This window comes from Vanellus vanellus (assembly GCF_965231255.1).
Source record: "Vanellus vanellus genome assembly, chromosome: 1".
Taxonomy (NCBI): domain Eukaryota; kingdom Metazoa; phylum Chordata; class Aves; order Charadriiformes; family Charadriidae; genus Vanellus; species Vanellus vanellus.
Window position 1 is genome coordinate 117,944,415 of NC_138905.1, and position 21,529 is coordinate 117,965,943.

Genomic DNA, 21,529 nt, shown 5'->3' on the forward strand with positions numbered 1-21,529 from the left:
TCGCATTGAGTGGGGCAGGACATTGAAAAGTGTTCAGTGACTGTTTTGTTGCAAAAGTCACCAGCGTCTTTGTCTGCGTTATTTGGGGAATAATATAGATGACTTGCCCTGTTGTATAACTCAGGATGAAAGAATGCCAGATGAAATAAGTTGCATGAAATTTGATTACGTTATTTGATGAATATTACTCAGTAAGCTTCATAACTTACAATCAAGACTTGGCATGGCAGAAAAGCACTCTGGAAAAGAACTGGGACCCACAACTCAATGGAAATGCCTTTTCTAAGAGGCACCGATGTGCCAACAGCCTAAAATTAAAAACCTTCAAGAAACCTCATTTTATTTAGAGAAGTTTAAAAAAAAATACTCATGTTTGACTGTATAGATGTATTTCAAATTACAAACATATCATCTGCTAAAATGGATGAAGATTGCAAGTTCCTGAGTGTGGGAGCTACATCTTCTGTGGGGGGTGTCCGGGGTTCAGAACTCCTTGGCCGCTCGCTGAAAAAAGAAATGCTGCTATTCTATATATAATTGCATGTAATCATTTGTGTTTCATTCCTTCTATCAGAAGAGCTGGTTGGTTGCTAAAAATATACTTGCAACAAGCTCAGCTGTGAATCAGGTAGGAATATTTATCTTCCCTCTGACAGAGGAAAACAAACCCAAATGGCAGTATCTGGTGAAGCTTTCTTTTTTCAGAGGGTGTTTACATAGGCCTTCATGCTGTCAAAAAGTGCGATGAACAATAAGCCCCTTGGGAGCGTAAGGACAACAGAGAAAATGAAGTGAAAGCCTTGGTGCTTGCCACTGCATCCCACAGGAAATTCTCAACAACCCTTTTAAAGTAATTTTAACAAAATTCAATCCCATTCAGTGCAATTACTGTCAGGATGTCAAAGAAAAGAATTTAGTAATGTATTGGTAGCAAAGATAGCTTTCTGTATTCCCCTTTTTTCTGTCTTCGTGGCAGCATATTCGTACCTTCCACTGCCATTTTGTAATTAAAAACAGGTCAGGAGTTTGAAAGACACAAAACTCCCCCCTGAGGTTTTGAGCAGAGTTTATATATTTTTCCGTGATCTCTTTTCCCTAGCAGAGTAATGTGGTGCCATGCAGTGCAGTTGCTCAGGGTGCTACGGGATTCCTGCCTTGGTACCCATTACTTTGACATGTTGGCTTTGATAACTTCCATCCTATTAATTTTAAGTGCCAGTAGTCTGGCTGCTGATGCAATATTTATGACAGATCCTGCACTACAGAACAAAGTCTCCTTTTGAAGTGCAAAGCTGGTTTGCCTTTTTATTTTATGTCAGATTTCAAAATTACCTTTGGGCGTTCTCTCTTGGAGTACTCTACTGTAAACAAACTAAACATTGTTTTAGTGAAGACAATAGACTGAATTCCTCTTTTACAGAGGCAACCGCATTGAATTCAGTGACATTGTGACTGATAGAAGAATCAGGCTCAATAAATAATATTTTGATAACAAAGCCTTTGAAAGGTATATTGACGTGATGATGAACCCAAATCTCCGTGACCTTTCCAGCTCCTCTCTGGCTCTTGCATGGGGCTAGAAAGGGGGCTTGCAGGTTGGTAGTTCTGGAGTGGTTTTCCGTGGTGCTGTTCTGATTAAATATAAGATGCATGAGACAGCAGCTAACCACTGCTGCTCTGCAGCTGCTTGCTGGTGAAACCTTCCTTCTCATCCCTCCTCCCCCAGACAAGAAATAAAGTGTGTAATGCAAAAACTTCAATTTTGCTGTCTGATGCCTGCAATGACACTGAATAAGTTTCTTTCAGAAGCACGCTGAGCTGACAGCTGAAGGCTGGGGTGGCTCGCTCAGTGGAGCAGGCTTGTGTTGCTCGGTGCAGTCACTGGCTGGAGTTGGGATTTCCAAAGTGGTCTGTGAAGCTCTAAGCAAAGCCAGAGATACGTCAGCCCCATCAGCAGCAGAACAAACCATCCCATGAAGAGGGCATGTTTTCAAATATGGGGAAGGCCGACTGTATGCTGCTAGCTTCACAAGCTGACAAGGCATAAATACGTTGCTTGATTCTCCAGCTTGATCTTTCTTGAGTGTCTTCATTATTTGACTAACTTGCACCATAGTTAGACTCTCTCAGCATCATGGAACTAACCCCTTAGGAAAAGGTAAAATTTTTTGTTCCTTTAGGATTTAATCACTGAGGGTATTTTGAGGTTTTTCAGCAATGAATGCTGAAAATTTACTTTAGGGGAGAAAAAATATTTGAGGACATGTGACAGTAAGGAACAAGATCAGATTTACTTCAGGGAGGGAAATTGACGGTCTCCAGCAGCTGCGTTTATTCTACCCACCTCAAACCCGTGCAGTGCAGCACGTGTGCTGCTGGCATAAGGGAGTGCTTGCCCAGCCCTTCCAGTCGCAAAGCAGCCGTGTCCTGCTCTAGGAACCCATCAAGAAATGCAAAACTATGAGGACCTTTGAGTCCGCAGGGACCAGCACAGGTACCTGATGTTCAGTGCTCTGGGTCTTCCCATTGACTTCAGCAAGGACTTCAGTTGCTGCGTGTGTCACAGCTGGTAACTCACCTTCTCTCTTGCAGTATGCAGCTATTAAAAACATGCAAAAAACTCCACTGACCGAAATAAATAAGGTGGTATGTCTGGTTTTATTTGTTAAACCAATTTATAATATAGTGCATGAAGTTCAGGGTTCCCTAACACTTTTGGATGCAATGGTGCTACTTTTCCCGTTTCAATGCGGTAATGTAAACATTCAAACAAAGCAGCAACTCAGATAAGCCTCCTTTTGTAAAAAATAATTAAAGTTTGAATCAGACAGAACTGACATAACAAAGCATTTAAGAAGTTCAGGAAAATTGGTCCTGTCTGCAGGATGAGCCTCAGGTAGATGTGTAATTGGATTGTCCCACTGCACTTTTTGTCAAAAAGAAATAGTGGGTAGTCTGGTGCATTATTAAAGTCACTGAAAGTATTCACTGAATAACCTTTCTGCCCTGACGGCCACAGATCTTGTCCAGAGAGGCAGGCTTTGTTTGCACTTCTGCTGTCCTGGCTGCGGGTACCTGCCATCCCCCTGCCCTGCTGCCAGCCTGCTGCAGGGGGTCTGGCTGCCCGGGGGTCCACATCTGCATTACAGCCGTTCTCTGACTTAGTCCGGAGGTTTTTGGTTTCGTTGCGTATGGCTTTTGCTTCACTTTTCTAAGGCTGGTTCCCGTGGAATCTTCTTGTTAGGTTGTATCAGGGAGTAAAAACCTGTTGTCCTAGTTCCCGGTGTCACACCGAAAGGAAAAAAGTGCTTTCATATTGACATGGGTTGACAAAAATGTAGTGCATATGGACTATTAGATCAGTTACCACTTACTGACAAATCTGCTGAGAATAGACATATGGGTAAACAACTTTAATTAACCGGGTCTGATTGCACTCTATGCTGAGGCTATATTTAATTTTTTTTTCCTCCTCTGATAACTTTAAAATGCCCTGTAATGTTTACTTCTAGTTTTATTTTTTTTTAACCTTGAATCCTTTTAAACATTTTTTTCTTGTGTTTATTTTTAGCCCTCCTGTCACTCATTTATTATTCTAATTGCCTGGGTGTCTTTTCTCCTCAGCTTATAACTTTCATCCGTCCATTCCCTTGCCTTTATTTTTAAAAGTCATACCTCTTCTTAGCTAATGTTTAATGTACTCAGAGCTTCCAAATGGCCTTGCTCCTTGCTTTGAGACGTTGTACTGAGCATTGCAGTGTATGTCCCAAAGCTCCATGTGCTTCTGTTTTCAGTTTAGTTTTGCTTTTTGTGGTCTTTTTTGTGTTTGTTTTCTCTTTCCTGTACTGGGTTTTTTGAGCACTCTGTCCTATTAAATTCCCAGCCCCAATACCTTTCTCGAGCCTAATCACAGTCTGTGAAAACCTCCACCTGCAAGCAATAAAGACGCAAGAAGTGAAGAAATAAGCCCTTTTTTGGCAGTAGGGGGAAGCAGAAGTGGGTTGATCTGGATCCATCTGGCAGGGCACATCCTCCTTGTATCAAGCCATCTCTCAGCGGCAGGAGTTGCCCTTCGAGGGATGCTCCTTTTGGAGGATGCAGGGCAGTGGGTCTGCACCACCATCGTGAGACACAGAGTCTCCCATGGACAAGGGGAGGGATGCTGTAGATGCCAGCCAGGATCATGGGGTACATGTCCCGGGGCTGGAGAGCGGGCTCTTTGTAGGCTGGGTCTTGGTCAGAACACAGCCAAATCTGGCTACATTTCTGCTGTGGTGTTTGAAATTAGCTGCCATCCACTTTTAACGTGGATGGTTTCCTCAAGTTAAGACACTGGGTTATTGCCAGAGGAGGGAACGTATTCCCCCCCTGCTGTCTTTGTTGACTGAGTTACGTTGCTTCTCCAAGAAGAGGATTGGTGCAGAAGGCAGTCCTCTCCTCACAAAGTGTTTTGGCTGGACCCTCTAGTAAAGCCTGGATATTGCTCCTGAATATCTGAAACTTGCAAAATACTCTCCTTCGGTAGATTTATATAGTATTTCCCCTATTTCTTTTCACATGTGAAGCAAGGAGAATCTGTAAGAAATGCTCACTGAGGTGTAGGAACATCTGTTTGGAGAAGGTCTTTGTGGGGTGGTATCAATGAAGCGAGTGGCATCCTACCTGCAAGTACTCTTCTGCCTCAGGTTTATTTGAAACACAGCATCAGCATAAAACGGAATGGAGGGGAACGTTTTAAAAAAGGCTTGGACTTGGTCACAGCTATTTTTCTTTCTTTCCCAGATCCTTTCTTGTGGAAGTACTTTGTTTGGTTTGCTTGGTTTACTTGTCTTATTTTATTAAGCCTTATATTTTCATCTGTAATAGAGGCATCCTTCATTACTCCCTTTGCCTTACAAAGGCAAAATACCCTGGATGTCACTGACTTCCCATAATTATAGCTGATGGCTTTATTATCCAGATTTTTCCGAAGCGTGCTGGGAGAAGCATCACTGCCCCTGTGAGCTGTTGGTATCCCGGCATGCTGATTGTTAGAAATATTTTATGTTGGGATGGGGACAAAATTCTTGTGATAAAGACACAGCCAACTGCTGGAAGTCACGGAGAAGTTGTGTAGCAACCTGAATGATTTTTTTTTTATATTATACTTAGTGCTTAGTCTGTATGGTTCAGGGGTTTGGGGTGTTTTTGTGTGTGTGTGTGTCTGATCCCTGGAATATTTTTCTTAGGTAGAACATGGCGTAGGAAAGCACAACCATGTTCTTAAGTGACGAAAGGGCACATGTGAAGTGAACAAAATGCTGATGTACGCGTCAGAAGAAGTGTTGGTTGTCTTGTAGAAGGAGACCACTTTCACTTTATCCTCTCTGTCTTGCAATTGGTCCAGGCCCTGATCTGTGCAGTTGGTGTTGGGCAGGGTGGCGCGGTGGAGAAAGCACTAACGAGGCACTCAGAAAACCTATGTGACTTCTTCTCGGCTTTGTTACTGGCCTTCTGGATGGCATTGGGCAAGTCATTTCAATCCCTCAGGCTCAGTTTTCACCTTTAGCGTATGGAAGTACCAGTGCTGATCACCTCTGTAAGGAGTTTGGATGCTTCACCCCCAGGGAAGGTTGATTCTGATCTTCCTTGCAGACAATAGCAGAGGACAGACGTTTGGCTTCTCACATCTCTGCAGAAGGAGGTTCATTCTTCAGCTGCGGCCAGTGAAGAGCGTTTGGTTATGAAGAGTAATGAGAAAGTGACCTCCAGTTCCAAAAACATCTATTTGAAATGTTTTCCAGTGTATAAGACTTCTGCAGACTTTTAAGTATGTGAGAAATTTGAAGAACCTGGTTAATTACAGGATGTACTGACAAATGTTTATGAAGTCATTTTGTGCCTGAAGAATAGGTGCGAAACTGTGCGCGAAAGCACTGGTAATTTTGGAGAGGAGACAATGCATGGGGCTTTCCGCTTTGAATGTGGAACTGTGTGCGCTGCTTTCATTATACGCATTATTATATATGAATCTTGTAAATACAGTGATGAGAGTGATGGGAAGCTGCTTCATTATTTTGGAGGCTCACTCAAAATATTTTATTTCTTTCAGAGACTTGAAGATAGAAAATCTGTTGCTAGATGAAGACAACAATATCAAGCTTATTGGTATGAAACCAGTTTGGCAATTCCAGTAATTAAAATTGGTAGTTTTATAAAGAGAGTTTTTGAGACTTCATAATCCTTCATGTGACAACTGCTAATGTTGCTGCAGAGAGGAGCTGAGAGAGTATAGATAGCAATCAAGCTGTTCCTGACAGCATCTTGTGAAAAAAATGTTCCAAATAATTCAGCTTTAACTGGGTATGGGAATAATCCTTCATCTTTTAACCAACAGCTTTCATATTCAAATCAGAAACTTTGTAAAGAATTAAATAATTGACACCACAGAAATAATTTATTTTATTATCTTGATAATTTCATATTTACTAAGGGTTGGATTCTGCCCCCATATGCATATGCTTCCGCTGAAGTCAGTGGGAGTTGCACACATTTTTAGCAGCTGGCAAAATTTGGTCCTATATTTATATTCGTTAAATTTGCTTCCAGCACCCGATACCAAATTGGTTTAGAAGGTGCTGTTAATAAATAAAAAAGATAAATGATAGCATCTTGATTGTATTTGGGTATCAGTTGTACGCAGGACTTGATTCATTGAAGTTGTGCAGACATTTTAGATTAATCATCAGTGGGTATAGTCTCTCACTGCCTTTGCATAACTCCCATTAATGTTAATGTGGGCATTGAAAAGAAAATATGCCCTTCATAAAAAAAAACTGAAACATCTGCTTGTATTTATCTCCATGCCTACACTTTTGCCAACAGCAGTGTCTGTGGTTGCAGACTTAAAAGCTTGATTGACTTTCTTCAAAAGGTTCCATGATCTGAAAAGTGATGAAAAACACTTAACATTCAGGTCAAATGGACACTTACTGTAATGTATAACGCACATGCGTCTCCAAACAAACAGGAGGAGGATGGTTAATAAAGTCTGAAATAGTCGAAATTTACTTAGTGAATTCAGTCTTTGGAACTATTACCATGACTTCTAGTCATTACTCTATAGCGATTCAACCGACTCTGGGAAAATAATAGCAAAAGAGAACTCTGCATTACCTCAGCTACGGGTCAAGAGGATACCGATATGTTACCATGAATCATTCATCAGTAATGATGGATACCACCCATTATCTTGATTTAGCAGATAAGTGAGACCAGATGGTTTGCAACAGTGCTATATGAACATCTGATAGATTTAAAGAGTTTCTATAACTTTCCTGTTATTGGGTGTTTGGTTACACAACAGTATGTGAACTTGACATCCAAACCCAGACCTAATCAGATGATACATGTACAATTAAAGCTCACATGCCAAAAAATTACTTCATAACTGTTCCTGCACTTTCATTTGCTTCGGTTGCATAGAAAGGTCTCCTCACAGTGGGTGGTGTGGGAAGACTAGAGAAAAGAGACGGTTCGATCTTTTGTAGCCTTGCTAACGTTGAAAGTAAATTGTCCTCAGGTCTGCAGCCTGATGTTTTAAGCAGAGCAGATTGTACACAGTATGTATTTTAAAACAAAGCAATTAAATCCCACCGTCCAACTGGGTATGTTATAGAAAAGTAAAGGTTGCTTTATTAGTAATAATTTTGCTGTAAGTAAAAACAGATTTAATATCACAGTCAGCTCATGCCATATCTCACTAGCGATGATGGTGACCTCTGGTTGTTCACCCTGAAGAAGCAGTGCCTCTGTTCTTCATTCTCTGTCTGCTGTGATTGCGGGGAAAGCTGGAGCAGGGGCTACCAAAATGGGCCTCAGGTCCCTGGGCAACCTCTCCTCGCTAATACCTCTTTTCCAGGGGGTAGCAGAAGTAATGCTTGAGCTGCCGTGCAGCTTTCCATTGCCATGAGGGTTTCCCAGGACAGCGAAAATTTTCCAGCACCTGTCTGCAGCTGGTGGAATAGACCAGATCATTTAGAAACCAGACAATTTACTCCTCTCCCTCCTCCCTGCCGGTTCCCTCACTCAGCTCATTCAGTGCTTAGTACAATATTTTATGTAGTCTGTCTTTCTAGAAACATCATGAATCAGTTGTGTCATCACGTAGTCCTGCCCAGGAAGGTTCTTCAGGAGTGAAGAGTACATTTTGAGGAATTACACGCTGCTTTTCATGCTTGGGAGAAGAGACTTGAAGCTACAAAACCAGGGCACATTAACTGCTTTGGGGTGGGAGCTTCGTCTCCCTGTCTTGTGCAGCAGCAAACACACTAGTACCTAATAAAAATGTTGCTCTTGTAATAACTGTGAAATGAAGAAAACCCACCATAAAGGAAAAAGAAAAGGTGAAATGAAGATTAAAAATGTACTGGGAAGTGACATTGAAAATCCCTGCTTGTTCATGCATTTCAATGAGAACTGAATCCCTTGAGTCCCTTTCTTCACCCAGCTGCTTAATGGCACCTTGATTTTGTTACTCTTTTTAGCTACGTGACTAGGTGGTTTATAAGATGTTCTTAGATAATATTATTAGAAAAAATCACTTTGCTGTGTTAAGTCTCAAATCTAAGAACATTAGGATTGGCAAATGCTGGAAATAATTCACATCTCTTCATCTACCAGTCCATGGTGGTAGGTGTCAGATAAAGATGCTTTGAAAAGCCACGCACAGGCCATGCAAAGTCCTTGGCATCCTGCTCAAGCACCTATGGCACCAAAAGGACCCTGCCAACACATAGCTCTGCTGAGCTCCATGGAGCTCTGCTGGTCAAACTTGCCCACGAGGTTGGTGCTAAGGCTTCTGTTATTTAATAACAACTCTTTCCATGTTCCAACTGTCACAGCTTCAGAGATAGCCATATATCCATAGCTTAATGTTGATTTCCTGGAGGCGTTAAAGAGTAGTAGTGCAATGCGATACTTCGATAGTACGAACAGTGGGGGTGGTGGAGTTTCCATGTCATAATATTTACTTTGGAAAACCAAGTGTGGCCTTTGATCTGAGTTCTGTAATTAGCTCAGCTTATTGAAAGGAAGCCCAAGACAGAGGCAGGAATGGCAGTGAAATTGTCAGTGCTGGTGGTAATACCATTCTTATTGAGATCAGCAGTGCATCCTTAATAAAAATCACACTGCAATCACAATGTGCTGCCACAATGTTAATAACAGTATTTCCATTTCTTATGCGATAAAATCCCTGTTCCCAATATGCATGTGTTTGCGCACATTCTGCATTTCAACAGGCGTTAGAAAAAAGACTATATCAGCCTAGATTAAATGAATGAGCTGAAAAAAGTGAATCAGATGTTTATAGTTTAAGCAAATAAGGTAATTAAAACCTCCACTACAGTATACCCGCATTGCTAATGATAATAGGATGCTGATTTACACCATCGCAGAATATAGCCCTTATATACTTTGATTGTAAAGCATTATATTACAGTCAAGTAATTATGAGGTGGTATGACACAACAGGGTAGAGGCCATGAATAATACTGTGTGGAGATATTAGTTCTAGGAGTTTTAAAAAGTATTGTACAGTTGACATAACTAATCTCAGGCCATAGCTAATAAATACATTAATTAAGTAAATGGATCCTTAGAAGTATTTGTATAAGCCCCAGGGATAATACATACCTAGCAGAGATGATTAAGCAGTGTCCAGAGACAATTGTTTTCCATCAGAGGCAAGGAAATTGTCTTGATCCTCGCTTCAGTTTTGACAATGTTCTCCAGCAAAACCCCTTTGAGCCTCTTTGGATGTCAAATATAGTGATTCTTGTCTCCCTTGTGCTTGTCTCGCTCTCAGAGATGCAGCCAGTCGAGTGGAAAGCAGTGTGCAGTCATTTGGGCACTCCAGCTCACATAGTCATCTTTATAATTGCAATTTTTTTTGTAAGCATTATTAGATTTTTGTCTGGTCTTGTAAGGGAAGAAGGCTTATGTGAGCGCCCTGTCAGGGTGCTTCTAATACCTTGAGGAATGCCTGTCTGATATCAGCCAAATTTACCGTGGGCTAAAAGCAAAAGGACAGGCCATTACTTCAAGCGTTATGCAAATAAGTAGGCAGATAAGGGAGAGAGACCCAAATTAATGATTCTGTGGAGAGAGAGTATTGCATGGGCTCGGCAGTTGCCTGCTATATTTGACCTGCAAGATGTGATGCTTTTAGCTCATCCGGGCAGGTGAGTAGCACACCCCAAAATGCGCTGTTTCACGAGACAAATGGACACAAGATGCAAATCTGTAAGAAGAGGATTCAGCAGTCTGCTTCTCCTGACTGCCTCGTTTATGGATAAGACAGTTTCATTTTAGACACGCATGCATTCTGGGAATTTTTAAGAAGACTAGATCAAAAAAAAAGGAAGGAATAAAACAGATGTCAGTGTTCTTGATCGCAATATTTTTGTTGTTGCAGCTGTCATCAATAACAAGTTATTAATAAATACGAACGTCTTTGATTGTGACCTCCCTAGATCCTCTGCTCCTGAATGCATTGCCCTGCAGCAAAGGCCGTTCTCCTGGCCTGTCAGCTTTGCCCATGTCATCCTCCTCCTTGCAAGCTCGTCTTGCTTCTTCCCTTTTATCACATCAAGTTGTTTGACTTCACTTTCAAGATCCTCTGCAACCCGTTGGGGCTGTTCAGCCTGCAGAAGAGAAGGCTCCGGGGAGACTTTATTGCGGCCTTCCAGTACCTAAAGGGGGCCTACAGGAGAGCTGGGGAAGGACTTTTTACTAGGGCATGTAGTGATAGGAGGAGTGGGAATGGCTTTAAACTGGAAGAGGGCAGGCTCAGATTAAACATTAGGAAGAAGTTTTTCACTTTGAGGGTGGTAAGGCACTGGAACAAGTTGCCCAGAGTGGTTGTTGAGGCCCCATCCCTGGAGGTGTTCAAGGCCAGGCCGGACGTGGCCTTGTGCAACCTGGTCTAGTGGGAGGTGTCCCTGCCTATGGCAGGGGGATTGGAACTTGATGATCTACAAGGTCCTTTCCAACCTAAACTATTCTATGATTCTATGATCTCTCAGGCTGTGGTTTCATAATTGCTTTCTCCCAAGCCAAGCATGAGCTACCACTAGACAGGGTGGGCTTGCATGTTGCCCCCAGCCTCTTCTGCCACTAGTGTGACTCTGTCTGCCTTTCTTTCCTTGCTTAGTGGTTGAATTTTTAAGATCATTTCTTAAACCCAGCTCACCCTGCAGCCATACCAGCACTGGAGCAGACAGAGGAGACGTTGGGAACACTCTCCTCGGTACCAGCCCAGGTTTGGGTTGGCTGAGAGCAGTTGGGAAACTGCAGCCTCCTCTGGTGCAGAGAGGCTGCCTGTCGTCTTTGATCAGCTTGTGGTGCCAGCCTTTGCCAGTCCCTCGTTATTATTGCCAGCAAGAGTGTCAGATATACCCAGGGGCCAGAAATATAATAATTCAAGGCAGAACTCCGGGAAGGGGGAGCCAAATCAACACATTCCCCTTCTTGCTCCAAGATCTCCCTGTGTTATTTCAGAGCTGAAATGCTGACTCTGCAACCCTGTGCGTGTGTGCATCACCACAGTAGTCCCAGAAAGCAACCCCCTGCCCACCTCACCTTACATCCAATGGCTCATTTACACAATTTCGAGGAAAATGTTGACAAAATCCCACTTAAAATTGGCCTCTACATAACATACTGCAGCACTATGCAATCCACGACAGCTGGAGGTGGCTTTCTGCCCCATGCACTTCATGTAGTGCCTGGGACAAGCTCAGCTCCGGTTGTTGCCATCCGCTTCTCAGCGAAATGTAGTTGCTTTGTGTATGAAATTGGTAATTGTGCACATTCTAAGACTTTTTTTTTTTGTTGCTTGTGGAAATCTCTGGTTATCGAGCACCTCAGAGAAATCGTATAAAATTTTTGCACGTGGAAGATTTTTTTTCTTAGGCAGCTCATTGCTTAACTTTTGGAAAAAAATGTCCTTTTTTTTTTCTTGTGTTCTAGCACAGTTTTACTGTATCTGTCTCTTTCATAACTCTGTCTCTGTGCCTTTCACAGACTTTGGATTGAGCAACTGTGCAGGCATCTTGGGTTATTCTGATCCATTCAGCACCCAGTGTGGGAGCCCAGCATATGCAGCCCCTGAACTTCTGGCAAGGAAAAAATACGGGCCCAAAATAGACGTTTGGTCCATGTGAGTTACTTTTCTAGTTGATAATTGTTATTACTGTCATTGTTACCCATTGCTCAAATGAGAAACATTATTCATATATTCGGCTACTCTGAGTAAGAAAATCTGTTTAATTAATTAGTATGATTCTGTGAACTAAATTGCGCAGATATCTTGTTTCGAAATAGCTCTTTATGTACCTGTATATAGATCGCTAGAACATATAGCATGGAGAGATTGCAGTAAGGCACAACTGTTGATCGGTGATGTTCAGACATAGTAGAAGATATGGCTCTGGCACAAGAGGACAGACAGCCTTTTTAGTTTTCCCCAAAGGATCCTCAAGCATTTACGTGGGCTATGCGCACTATCCACAGTCAAGTCTGACAAGAAATGTGAAATCAAGTCAGGTCATCACTTTGAAAGCACCATCTTGAAAGCATGGTTGTTAAAGGGGGAACAAAAATGGCCAGAAGACTCGTGAGCCTTTGTGAGCTTACTAGTGTTCAGGCAAAAGAACAGACAGAATTCCCCAGTGCCAGTGTAGAGGAAGCCAGAAAGATGTTTTGGAGTCAATGAATTTGTCTGCAGTGTTTTAGTCTGTGCAACTCCCACTACCCTCCTGTTGACCGTGGACATGGTGTCCGTTACCCTTGTGAATCCTGGAGAGGAATTAACTGAAGTCAGTTGAGTTTTAGCTTTTGCTTAAGTATCGATAGATTTTTCCTCACCAAGTGGGGATAATAATATTTGTATAAATTTCAATGAAATAACAGAATTATGGTAAATCCCAGGTTGAATTATTTGGAATGCTTGGAAAATGTATTGTAGTATATAAGTACTACTGCTAAGAAAGATTGGCCATAGTTTATATATGAGACTAAGACCTGGGTCAAAGTAATCTCTCAGTTTGACCCGGTGGGTCCCCTGTTACACCTCAAGGCTCTTTAGAGCATCCCCTGCTGAAGCCTCATTTGCGGTCTGTCTTCCAAGGAGACCCACAGCTAAATCCTTGTATGGCTACTGAATTTCTCACTCCATCAGCAGGCCATCCTCCACATCGAGGATGAGAGTACCAGCCCTGAGGAATGCAGGCAAACAGAGCACATTCATTCTTGTAAACCATTTAAACTTCTTTAGTAATACTGTCCTGCTCTTTCTTTTAATCGAAGACTCTTTCTTTTAATCAAAGAAAGAAAACTATGGTTAACTCTTACCCTTCCTCATAGCTGAACAAATGGTTGCTGGAATCATAGTTTGCGATAGCACACCAGTTTAGTTTCTTTCTGTTCACATATGTTTATTCATCAGACTGGGGAAACAAATTCCCAAAAGGGACGAATTCCACTCAAATTAAATTTAAAGCCCTTTTAAGAGGAAAAAGAACAAGAGTGCCCAACCCACTTTTCATTGCTGACTTTGCTGGGCGTAAATAAGCAGTAAAATGTATTGAAAAATGTAATTGTTCCCACCTGATCTTTGGGCTGCACCAGAGGCTGTGGAGGTCAGTGGAAACCTTTGGGCACTGAACCAAGACCTATGATGTCCCCATTGGTGCGGGCAGTCATTCCAAACCCAAGGCAGCACCAAGACAAGACCCTGAAAGCAGCACGCCTATGCAGCCTGAGGAGAGACTTAATTGTGGTGTGGCATGCAGCCCAGGAGTTGCCTAAGGGCTGGGCTCGGTTCTGTGGCTCCCAGCCTATGTCCCTACAGATTGTGTGACCCTCCATGAGCAAACCTCTGGGAATTCTTGCCCAAATCATTGTGTGCAAAAGAAGAGAGAGCATTTTTTGGTCTTTTTTAATAGTTGTCAGACATTAAAGATGGAGTACAGTCACTAAAACCTAAGCCTGTGTTTTTCCTTATTCCTGATGCTTTTGGTTTCTTTTTCTTTCTGTTTTAGTGGAGTGAACATGTACGCAATGTTGACTGGAACATTACCTTTTACTGTGGAGCCATTCAGCTTGAGAGCTTTATACCAGAAAATGGTGGACAAAGAAATGAACCCTTTTCCCACACAGCTCTCTACAGGTAATCAAGGGGGTGTGCTGGGACCTGTTTAGATCCAGTTGGTTAGAACCATTGCGTCGAATTCTGGATTGTGAGTCATACTGCTGACATGGTACGCTAATTGTGAAAAATACTCTGTTTTTTCATTTTAGCCTCCAGAAGATCTGCGGGAGTTGCTGTAGTATAACTCCTTTGACTTTTCTATGTAAGCTGGAGAAGCGCCAAGTTGTGCTGAATATGAGAGGAACAAATCTGTGAAAAATTGTGAAACTGCTTTTGCAGAGTAGTTGGTCAGTTTTGCGTGTTCAGAAGATTTTAGCATAGGGTATGGGTGCATGAACACATTATTTTGGACCAGGGTTGAGTGATAAGCTACTTTGAATGACCTCACATTTATTATGAAATAATGACATGCACACAGAAAGTTATTTTGGGACAGTGGCCTGTGATGATCTTTGTGTGTTCACAAAATGCAAAATTGTTGATGTATTAGTATTAGAAATACTAATTCCTGCTTCAAAGCCATGTCACTAGGCAACGGAACAATTTTTCAGCTTATAGCAAGACCGTTGTCAGCAGTTGGAACAAACTCTGTTTTGTAGTTGAGTTTTATTTTTGTATGCTAAATTTGTTGTTTATGGAGAGCTTCTGTTCTCCTTATCTGGCAGCCTGTTTACAAGGGACATTCAATAAAATTAAAAGATTGCAAATAGAAAAAGGGTAACAGAGCATACGTTTTCACTCACTACACTAAGGATGGCAACCATTGTCTTGGGGGATAAGAGAAAGCCCTTGGAAGTTGTGTCACAAGATGAATTCTCCAAGTACAGATTTACCTGCATACAGAAAAAGTAGGTAGTTAAGTGTTTTCTCACACAGGTTATCTGTGGATCAAGGAGAGTATGTTGTTCCTTGTTCACTCAACATCTGTATGAAGTGCACGTTTCCTGCCAGGAGTTCACATTGCTGGCATGTTGTAAAGTGGTAGGATTACAAGTGAGCTGGGATGCTGCAAGTCTTGCCGTCTATTTGATGCAATTAGAGTGTTTGGTATTTCCATTCTGGAGACTTCCCATTAGGATTCAGTTGCACAAAATGGCTATTTTAACGTTCTAGCACATGCTATAAAGGCCCACTGAGTAAATTAAAAGAAAGATTATACTGACTGCTTTGTGCTGTACTGATCTAGATGCCAAATCCTGCAGCAATTGCAAAGTTACTTTTGAATTCAGGGACTTGCATGTATGGTAATAATTTTCCAAGTTTCACAAAAAATTTACCAAACTCACCTTCCAGAACGAGGCTTTTACCTATAGCGAGCAGTTATATGATGGCTGTTTGGTGTCCTTGAACCAATGGACTGTTTCCCCAATCACTCTTTTCTTTCAGTTGTCTTTAAGTGGGAGATTTCACTGACTTCACTGGGACAACTCATGTGTTAAAGGCTGAATCACCCGCAAAAGGCCGGTAGAAGACCAGACCTTGGGTAGCAAAAAAGATAGCATTACTTTTGACAGGTTTCATTTTGCTGTTTCATTCATCCTACCATTTTATAATGGAGATCAGATTTTCTCACAAGTGCGTCTCTGTAGCGTTTGTAGCTCACTGACACTATGATCTCCAGTGAAAACAGTATTTTGTTTATTCTCTGAGAACTACAGCAGATTTAACTTTAAGAGATGATGGCAAATTAATGGAATAGATTTAAACGTGTTAACCTTTACTCACTGTGAACAAAGGTACACATCGGTTCTTGAGCTAAGTCAGCGGCCTTGCGCATTCACTGACATGGCAAACTGATTTAAGATGACATTTGTTCTTGCCACAGTTAGACTTTGGGTCAGTAGGTAGAAACTCTGCTCCTGGTCTCTGCGAATCGTTGTGTTCGTTAACTTCTTAGGTTTAGGGGTCTTTTTCTTTAATTGGGTTTTCTTTTTCTCTAAATTCACATATAAAGTAGAGATTTTTTGCAGGAATCTGTTTTGCTTGTTCAGTGTGTTGTCTTTCAATATTTAATTTCACAGTTACTGAACTGAACACACAATCCCATCATAAAAGTAGCCAGTCATCACTAAGCAAGAGCATATTTTATTTGTATTAGTTAAAATCTTGGGTGACCCTGAGCTCCCAAAGCAACTGTGTAGCAACAGGGAAAATTTGGAGTTAGTGTTTGATTTTCCCATTTAGGAAACCGTTTTTCATTAAGCTTCTTAAACAACACAGCTATCTGATTATTGATTTTAGGTGAGCAGAGTTCAGTTGTTCAGGAAGTTAGTATTCACCTTGCACACATTCCTTTTTTATCCTCAATTTACCACTTCTGTGTGTTTATGGTCTTCCTTCTGGAGCAGAGAAACGAAGTGGAGATGAAAAGAAAAGCCATCATCTATCTGTGCCTGTAGTTTGGAGGAAGGATTTTATTAGGTGAAGATCGCTCGTGGCTTGTGAAATGACCTCATTGCATTTTCTCCAGCCAGTTCTGTAAGCAGCACCTGTACACCTCATTTTAACCAGGCACACCCTCACAGTGTGAGCAAGACACTAAGTTGGTTTCATTGATGACAAGGAACATGAAGAACATTACAAGACAGGTCTTGTAGTCCCCGCTGAAGCACGCTCTGTTTATGGTCATTGCGGAGCTCAGTCTGTCAAGGGAAGTTAAGAGAGAAATGTAGTTTCTCATGATGCTGGTCTCTCATTTGTCAAAAGAGCAAAGTTTGCCCCAGAATTACACCATGGGAACAAAATTCCACCGAGTGCAGGTCACCGGCTAATGTGATTAATGCTGTCCTCAAGCTCGTCATAAATGAGTCCTCATGTAATGAGGCCCCGGCAGGCTGGTTCGTGGCACCCTTTGTTTGCCGGCCTACTTGGTGCAGCAGAAAAAATGGCCTCAGGCTCAATGGGTCCAAAAATCAATTGGGCAGCTTTGTGTTTGCATCCCAGGGGATTAATTTTACTGTCCCACAGCCATGGGGCTAACTGGAAAAGGCTTCTCTCCTCCCTGTACCATCTGACAGCTCAAATTGACCAAGGTGCTGCTACTCATTTCCTCCGTGTCACCGGGGTCCAGCTGGCCAGGGAGCCTCCCAGGGCAGGGGTGGCAGTGGGATCTTCTCTCCAGAATTAGTTTTTCCCTATCTGGATCAGTTGATCTCTGCGGTGCTTCACAAGATTAATTTAATCAGTTTGCCTTTTGCCAATGGGGGGAAAAAGTAAGATATTTAAGGAGACATTAGCTGATTTGGGGGCCAAGGGTGGTGGTAATGGAGAGGGGTGGTGTTGGTTTGGGGAGGGGTTATTTATTTTGTTCTAAACCCGTGGGATGCATGTGGTTTCTAACACAGAGATGGGGGAACTACTGGAGAGAGAGGAGATGAAATGGAAGAACAAGGGTTTTGTTGTTTGCCGTAACAGAGGGTTCTGTGCCCAAGAGGCATGACAGGGGGCACTTGGGGCATGTGGGGAGCAGCCAGGAGGTTTATGAACTTGGTTGGAGGCTTTTCCTGCTGCTTCCGCAATATTGCTGTTGTAGGAAAATAGCAAAAGTGTTGGGAAAGATTTAAGTAAAGTGTCTCACATAAATTAGCGATTTGTGAAGAGAGAGCTTAGAAAAAACTCAGCCAATGCCTAGCTGAACTGGTAAATACATAGTTGTAACTCTCTGTCTTCCAAATATAAACTTTTTGATGGTAGGCCTGCATTGAAACAGATAGCCTCTCAGGGCCCTCTCCAGCTGTTGCTTGATTTTTGCAGGATGTGGAACACTGAGGTTACCCAAGCTGTTAGGAGTTGGCACCTATTGGGGTCTAACCCTGATTTATTTGAAGAGAAACCCATCTTCCCTCACCCACCACTCTGCCCTGGAACATCAGCCCAGCCACCTTGTCCTGTATCGTGAGTGGAGGGTGATGCGGGTGGGCTCAGGGAGATAAAAATGCCTGGGGGGATGGCCAGGCAAACATGAAGGAGAGCAGCAGTCTCATAGAGGGGAACCTGCGAAGGGCAGCAGCGCTGCATCTAGGTTAATATTGATGCCCTTTTCAGATGAGGACATCATGGCCTCACTGGCAGGCATATTATTCTCCTTAAATTGTGTGTGGCAACAGGGATTCAAGAGGGTTTCGCTGTATTGCTGGTGGAGAAGAGGCATCATGGCCACACTGCTTCAGAATGGGGGACGGCATGGTGCCAAGTGAGCATGCTGTGGCAGTGAGACCAAATGCCTGTAGAGCCAAACGGGAGGACTGGCTCATAATTTCAGTTTTCTAGCACTGAGATGTTAGCACGTCCAGTTTGGTCTGCTTTGTAAAACAAGCCTTTAAGGGGTTTGGCTTGCCTGCTCTGATCTGAAGTAGCTGTGTTGGCAAGGCTATACTGCAGCTCACCCAGAAGACACATCCCAGAGGACACCATCCTGTGCTATGGTGGTCCTGTGCTGCCACTGCCCAGGGCGCCTGCACTAGTAAGGAGATGAGTAGACACAACACGCTGCAGGGAGTGTAGGAGGGGAACTGCATCTCTGCTGTGGGAGAAGGTGGAAAAAAGCCCCCAAGGCCCTGTCCATCTGACCTGGAGAAAACTGTGCTGCAGCCATTGCTTCTGCCTCTTGCTTGCCCTTGACTTCATTCAGGACTTATTTGGCATCGTCTCACTTGACTGTATCCCCTCTAAAACATCATTCCCATCTTGCTTTCCCAGAATTAGGTTTCTTTATCTTGCGTGCCAGGAATTGTAGAGGACATAGTTAACTCTTTACTATTTTGTAGCCGATAAACTGAATCTAGCCTTGATAATTTGAGGAATAAAGACAAGACCTAGTTAAAACACAGTTTATTTTCAGGCACTTCTTGTGAGTCTTTAAGCAAATCACTTGATTTCATTGTTCCTAACCATCTAAGAAGCCCATGTCTTAAAAATATCAGAAAAGTATTTTTGAGGGGTTTTGCAAGAAGCTGCTGAAGGATGGTTGAATGTCACTGAAGGTTGAAGATTGAGTATCTGAAAACAGAATGAAGCCCATTAATTTTACTGTAGTCTTTTAATTTGGCTAAAACCTCTTGCAACTGGTTGTAGGTTGGCTGGAAGCCAGGAGAGAATTTGTCCTTATAATGTCAAAGGGAGCACAATTCTCTCTGTCTTCCCTCCCAGCTCTGCATCCCTTCCCTCCCCTCATCCCCAGCCCGTCTCCTTCTACTTTAAACACAGATTGAGTGATTTGCCTCTGACCTGACTCCAGCCTCTTGTCCTCATACAAAAATTAAGTTTTGGCTAACCTGCTCAGAAACTTCAAACAAGCTCTGAAACAAAAGGCACTTTTTCTCCGCTCCTTTATGACTCTATAAATCATTGTGACTATAAATCATTGTTTGTTTTACTTACTAATCCCTTATCAGTTTTTCCTTTTTTTCAAGGATATTAGAGCATACCATAAGGAAAACGTTCCTTTTTAGTATACTCTTGGTCAGGCTACACACCTGTAGTAACTCAACTACTGTGTAAGTCATAAAGCAGATGACTTAGCTGTTGTGTGTTTTTTCCTTGATTTCTTCACAGCGGCCATAAACTTTCTACGATCTCTACTTGAGCCAGATCCTGCAAAGAGACCAAACATCCAGCAGGCACTTGCAAATCGATGGCTTAATGAGAATTACCCTGGAAGAGCACCACCTAATGTCACATATCCAAACAGGTACTGTGCAAAAGAGTGGAAAAAGCCTGCCAGGGTGTGTATACATTATATATGTTAAAATGCGAACAACTCTGGTGTTTCAGTTCCATTCGTGTTTCAGCATCCCAGTGCATTTTCTGGAACTGCTTTTGTGACTCCATCCTAAAAGTTGTTGGGATTGGCCATTGAATATGAGTTGCTTGGAATAGTCAAAACCAATGCCTTAAATTTGAAGCTGGCATATGATGCGTTATTTTTAGGGTGGCCTGGGGTGCAGATCATATGATTAATTGGCTCCAGACCTTGGAATGGGTACGTGTGAAAGGTAGTTCTGATCTTTTCCTTGTTTGTCAGTAAAAGCCAAGCTACTTTTCCCATAGAGGCTATGCCTGTGATGCATACATGAGGTTCTGTGGATTACGCAAATACGCAGACAGTGGTGAGAAAGGTCAGAGTTAAATGATCTTGCATTGTTGGTTGTTGATCTTGAATACCTGTGCAATGCTGAATGCATGACTAAATGCAAACAGATAACAAATCTCACGGCCCATCAAACATCCATCTAGAGAAAAAGAAAAAGAAAGAAAGAAAGATACTTGTAGTCCACTTTGGTTAGAAATAATATTGCTTGACTTTGAACATCTGCAGTATAGAGTCTACACACGAGCCAGTCAGCCCGGGCGCTCATTACAGTCAATGGGGAGAAATAAGGGCACTTTTTACAGAATGATTCATCTGGCTTCTTTTTGATTCTGCAGTAGGATGACTTGTGCCCAGGAGATCTGAGTTCCTCTCCAGTGACCGTAGACGGAGCCTCAGGCAACTAACTTAGAAATATATGTCTATATTTGATCAGATAAAGCCTCCTTCCTGTATCAAAGCCCTCCAGCTGTGTCTCATACACAGTCTAGTACCTACAGAGGATTCACTGTAGGAGTTACTAGCTTGCAGGCCATGATCCTAAGTAATACTGAGGCAAAGACAGCAACTTAAAGCCTAATTTTAGCGCTTAAAATTTGATAGGGCCCTAAAATTTGTGTCCTAACTCACTAACAGGAGAGTCCTGAAGAGGCCTAACTTCCCCCCTACAATTTACTCAGTTGCCAGATACCAGATGTAGCGTATGCCTAGGGATGTGGCAACCTACCTTTGTCTGAACATCTGAACCACTGTCCTCCACCCAAAAATGACTTGTTGTTCACCAACCAGGCCATCTCTTTGTGTCGTTGCCCTGAAAGACTCGGTCCCATAGGCGTGTTCAAGCCATGCATAGCGCCAACCTTCAGCATTCAGCCCAGGTCACAGCTTTGCTGGTAAGAGAGCCTCCCACCCATTTTCTGCTCAGCTCCACCACTAGCCAGATGAACAGAGCATGTTTCAGAGCTGTGGGTCCAAACCCTGTGGGGCTGAGTGGCAGCTGCAGCACCCCTCTCTTACTTCTGAAGCCGGTGATGAGTGCTGCCGCTTCCTGAGCCTGCTGAATTGGGGCACAGGAGATCAGCTTGAGCCCTGAATCTCGGGACAGCCTTTAGGAATTTTTTGAGACCTTTTCCTTTGACGTTGCTGTTGGCTGGCTTAAAGGTCTCAGCCTGCATGGTCCTGGCTCCTGCCTGAGCCACCTCCCTTTTCCCTCTGCATTGACAGGGAATGGAGGTGCCCTAATTTAG

General features: G+C 42.7%; 1 protein-coding gene across 1 annotated transcript in view; it reads left to right on the plus strand.

Moving 5' to 3' along the window:
• HUNK (hormonally up-regulated Neu-associated kinase) overlaps nucleotides 1-21,529 on the plus strand; it is a gene marked incomplete at both ends in the record, with an annotated part of 57,319 nt that overhangs the window by 23,114 nt on the left and 12,676 nt on the right. Inside the window, 4 exons of the mRNA XM_082487526.1 lie at nucleotides 6,092-6,147; nucleotides 12,067-12,202; nucleotides 14,085-14,212; nucleotides 19,748-19,883. Of these exons, the coding sequence (XP_082343652.1) occupies nucleotides 6,092-6,147; nucleotides 12,067-12,202; nucleotides 14,085-14,212; nucleotides 19,748-19,883 (456 nt within the window). The remainder of the gene's footprint in view (nucleotides 1-6,091; nucleotides 6,148-12,066; nucleotides 12,203-14,084; nucleotides 14,213-19,747; nucleotides 19,884-21,529) is intronic.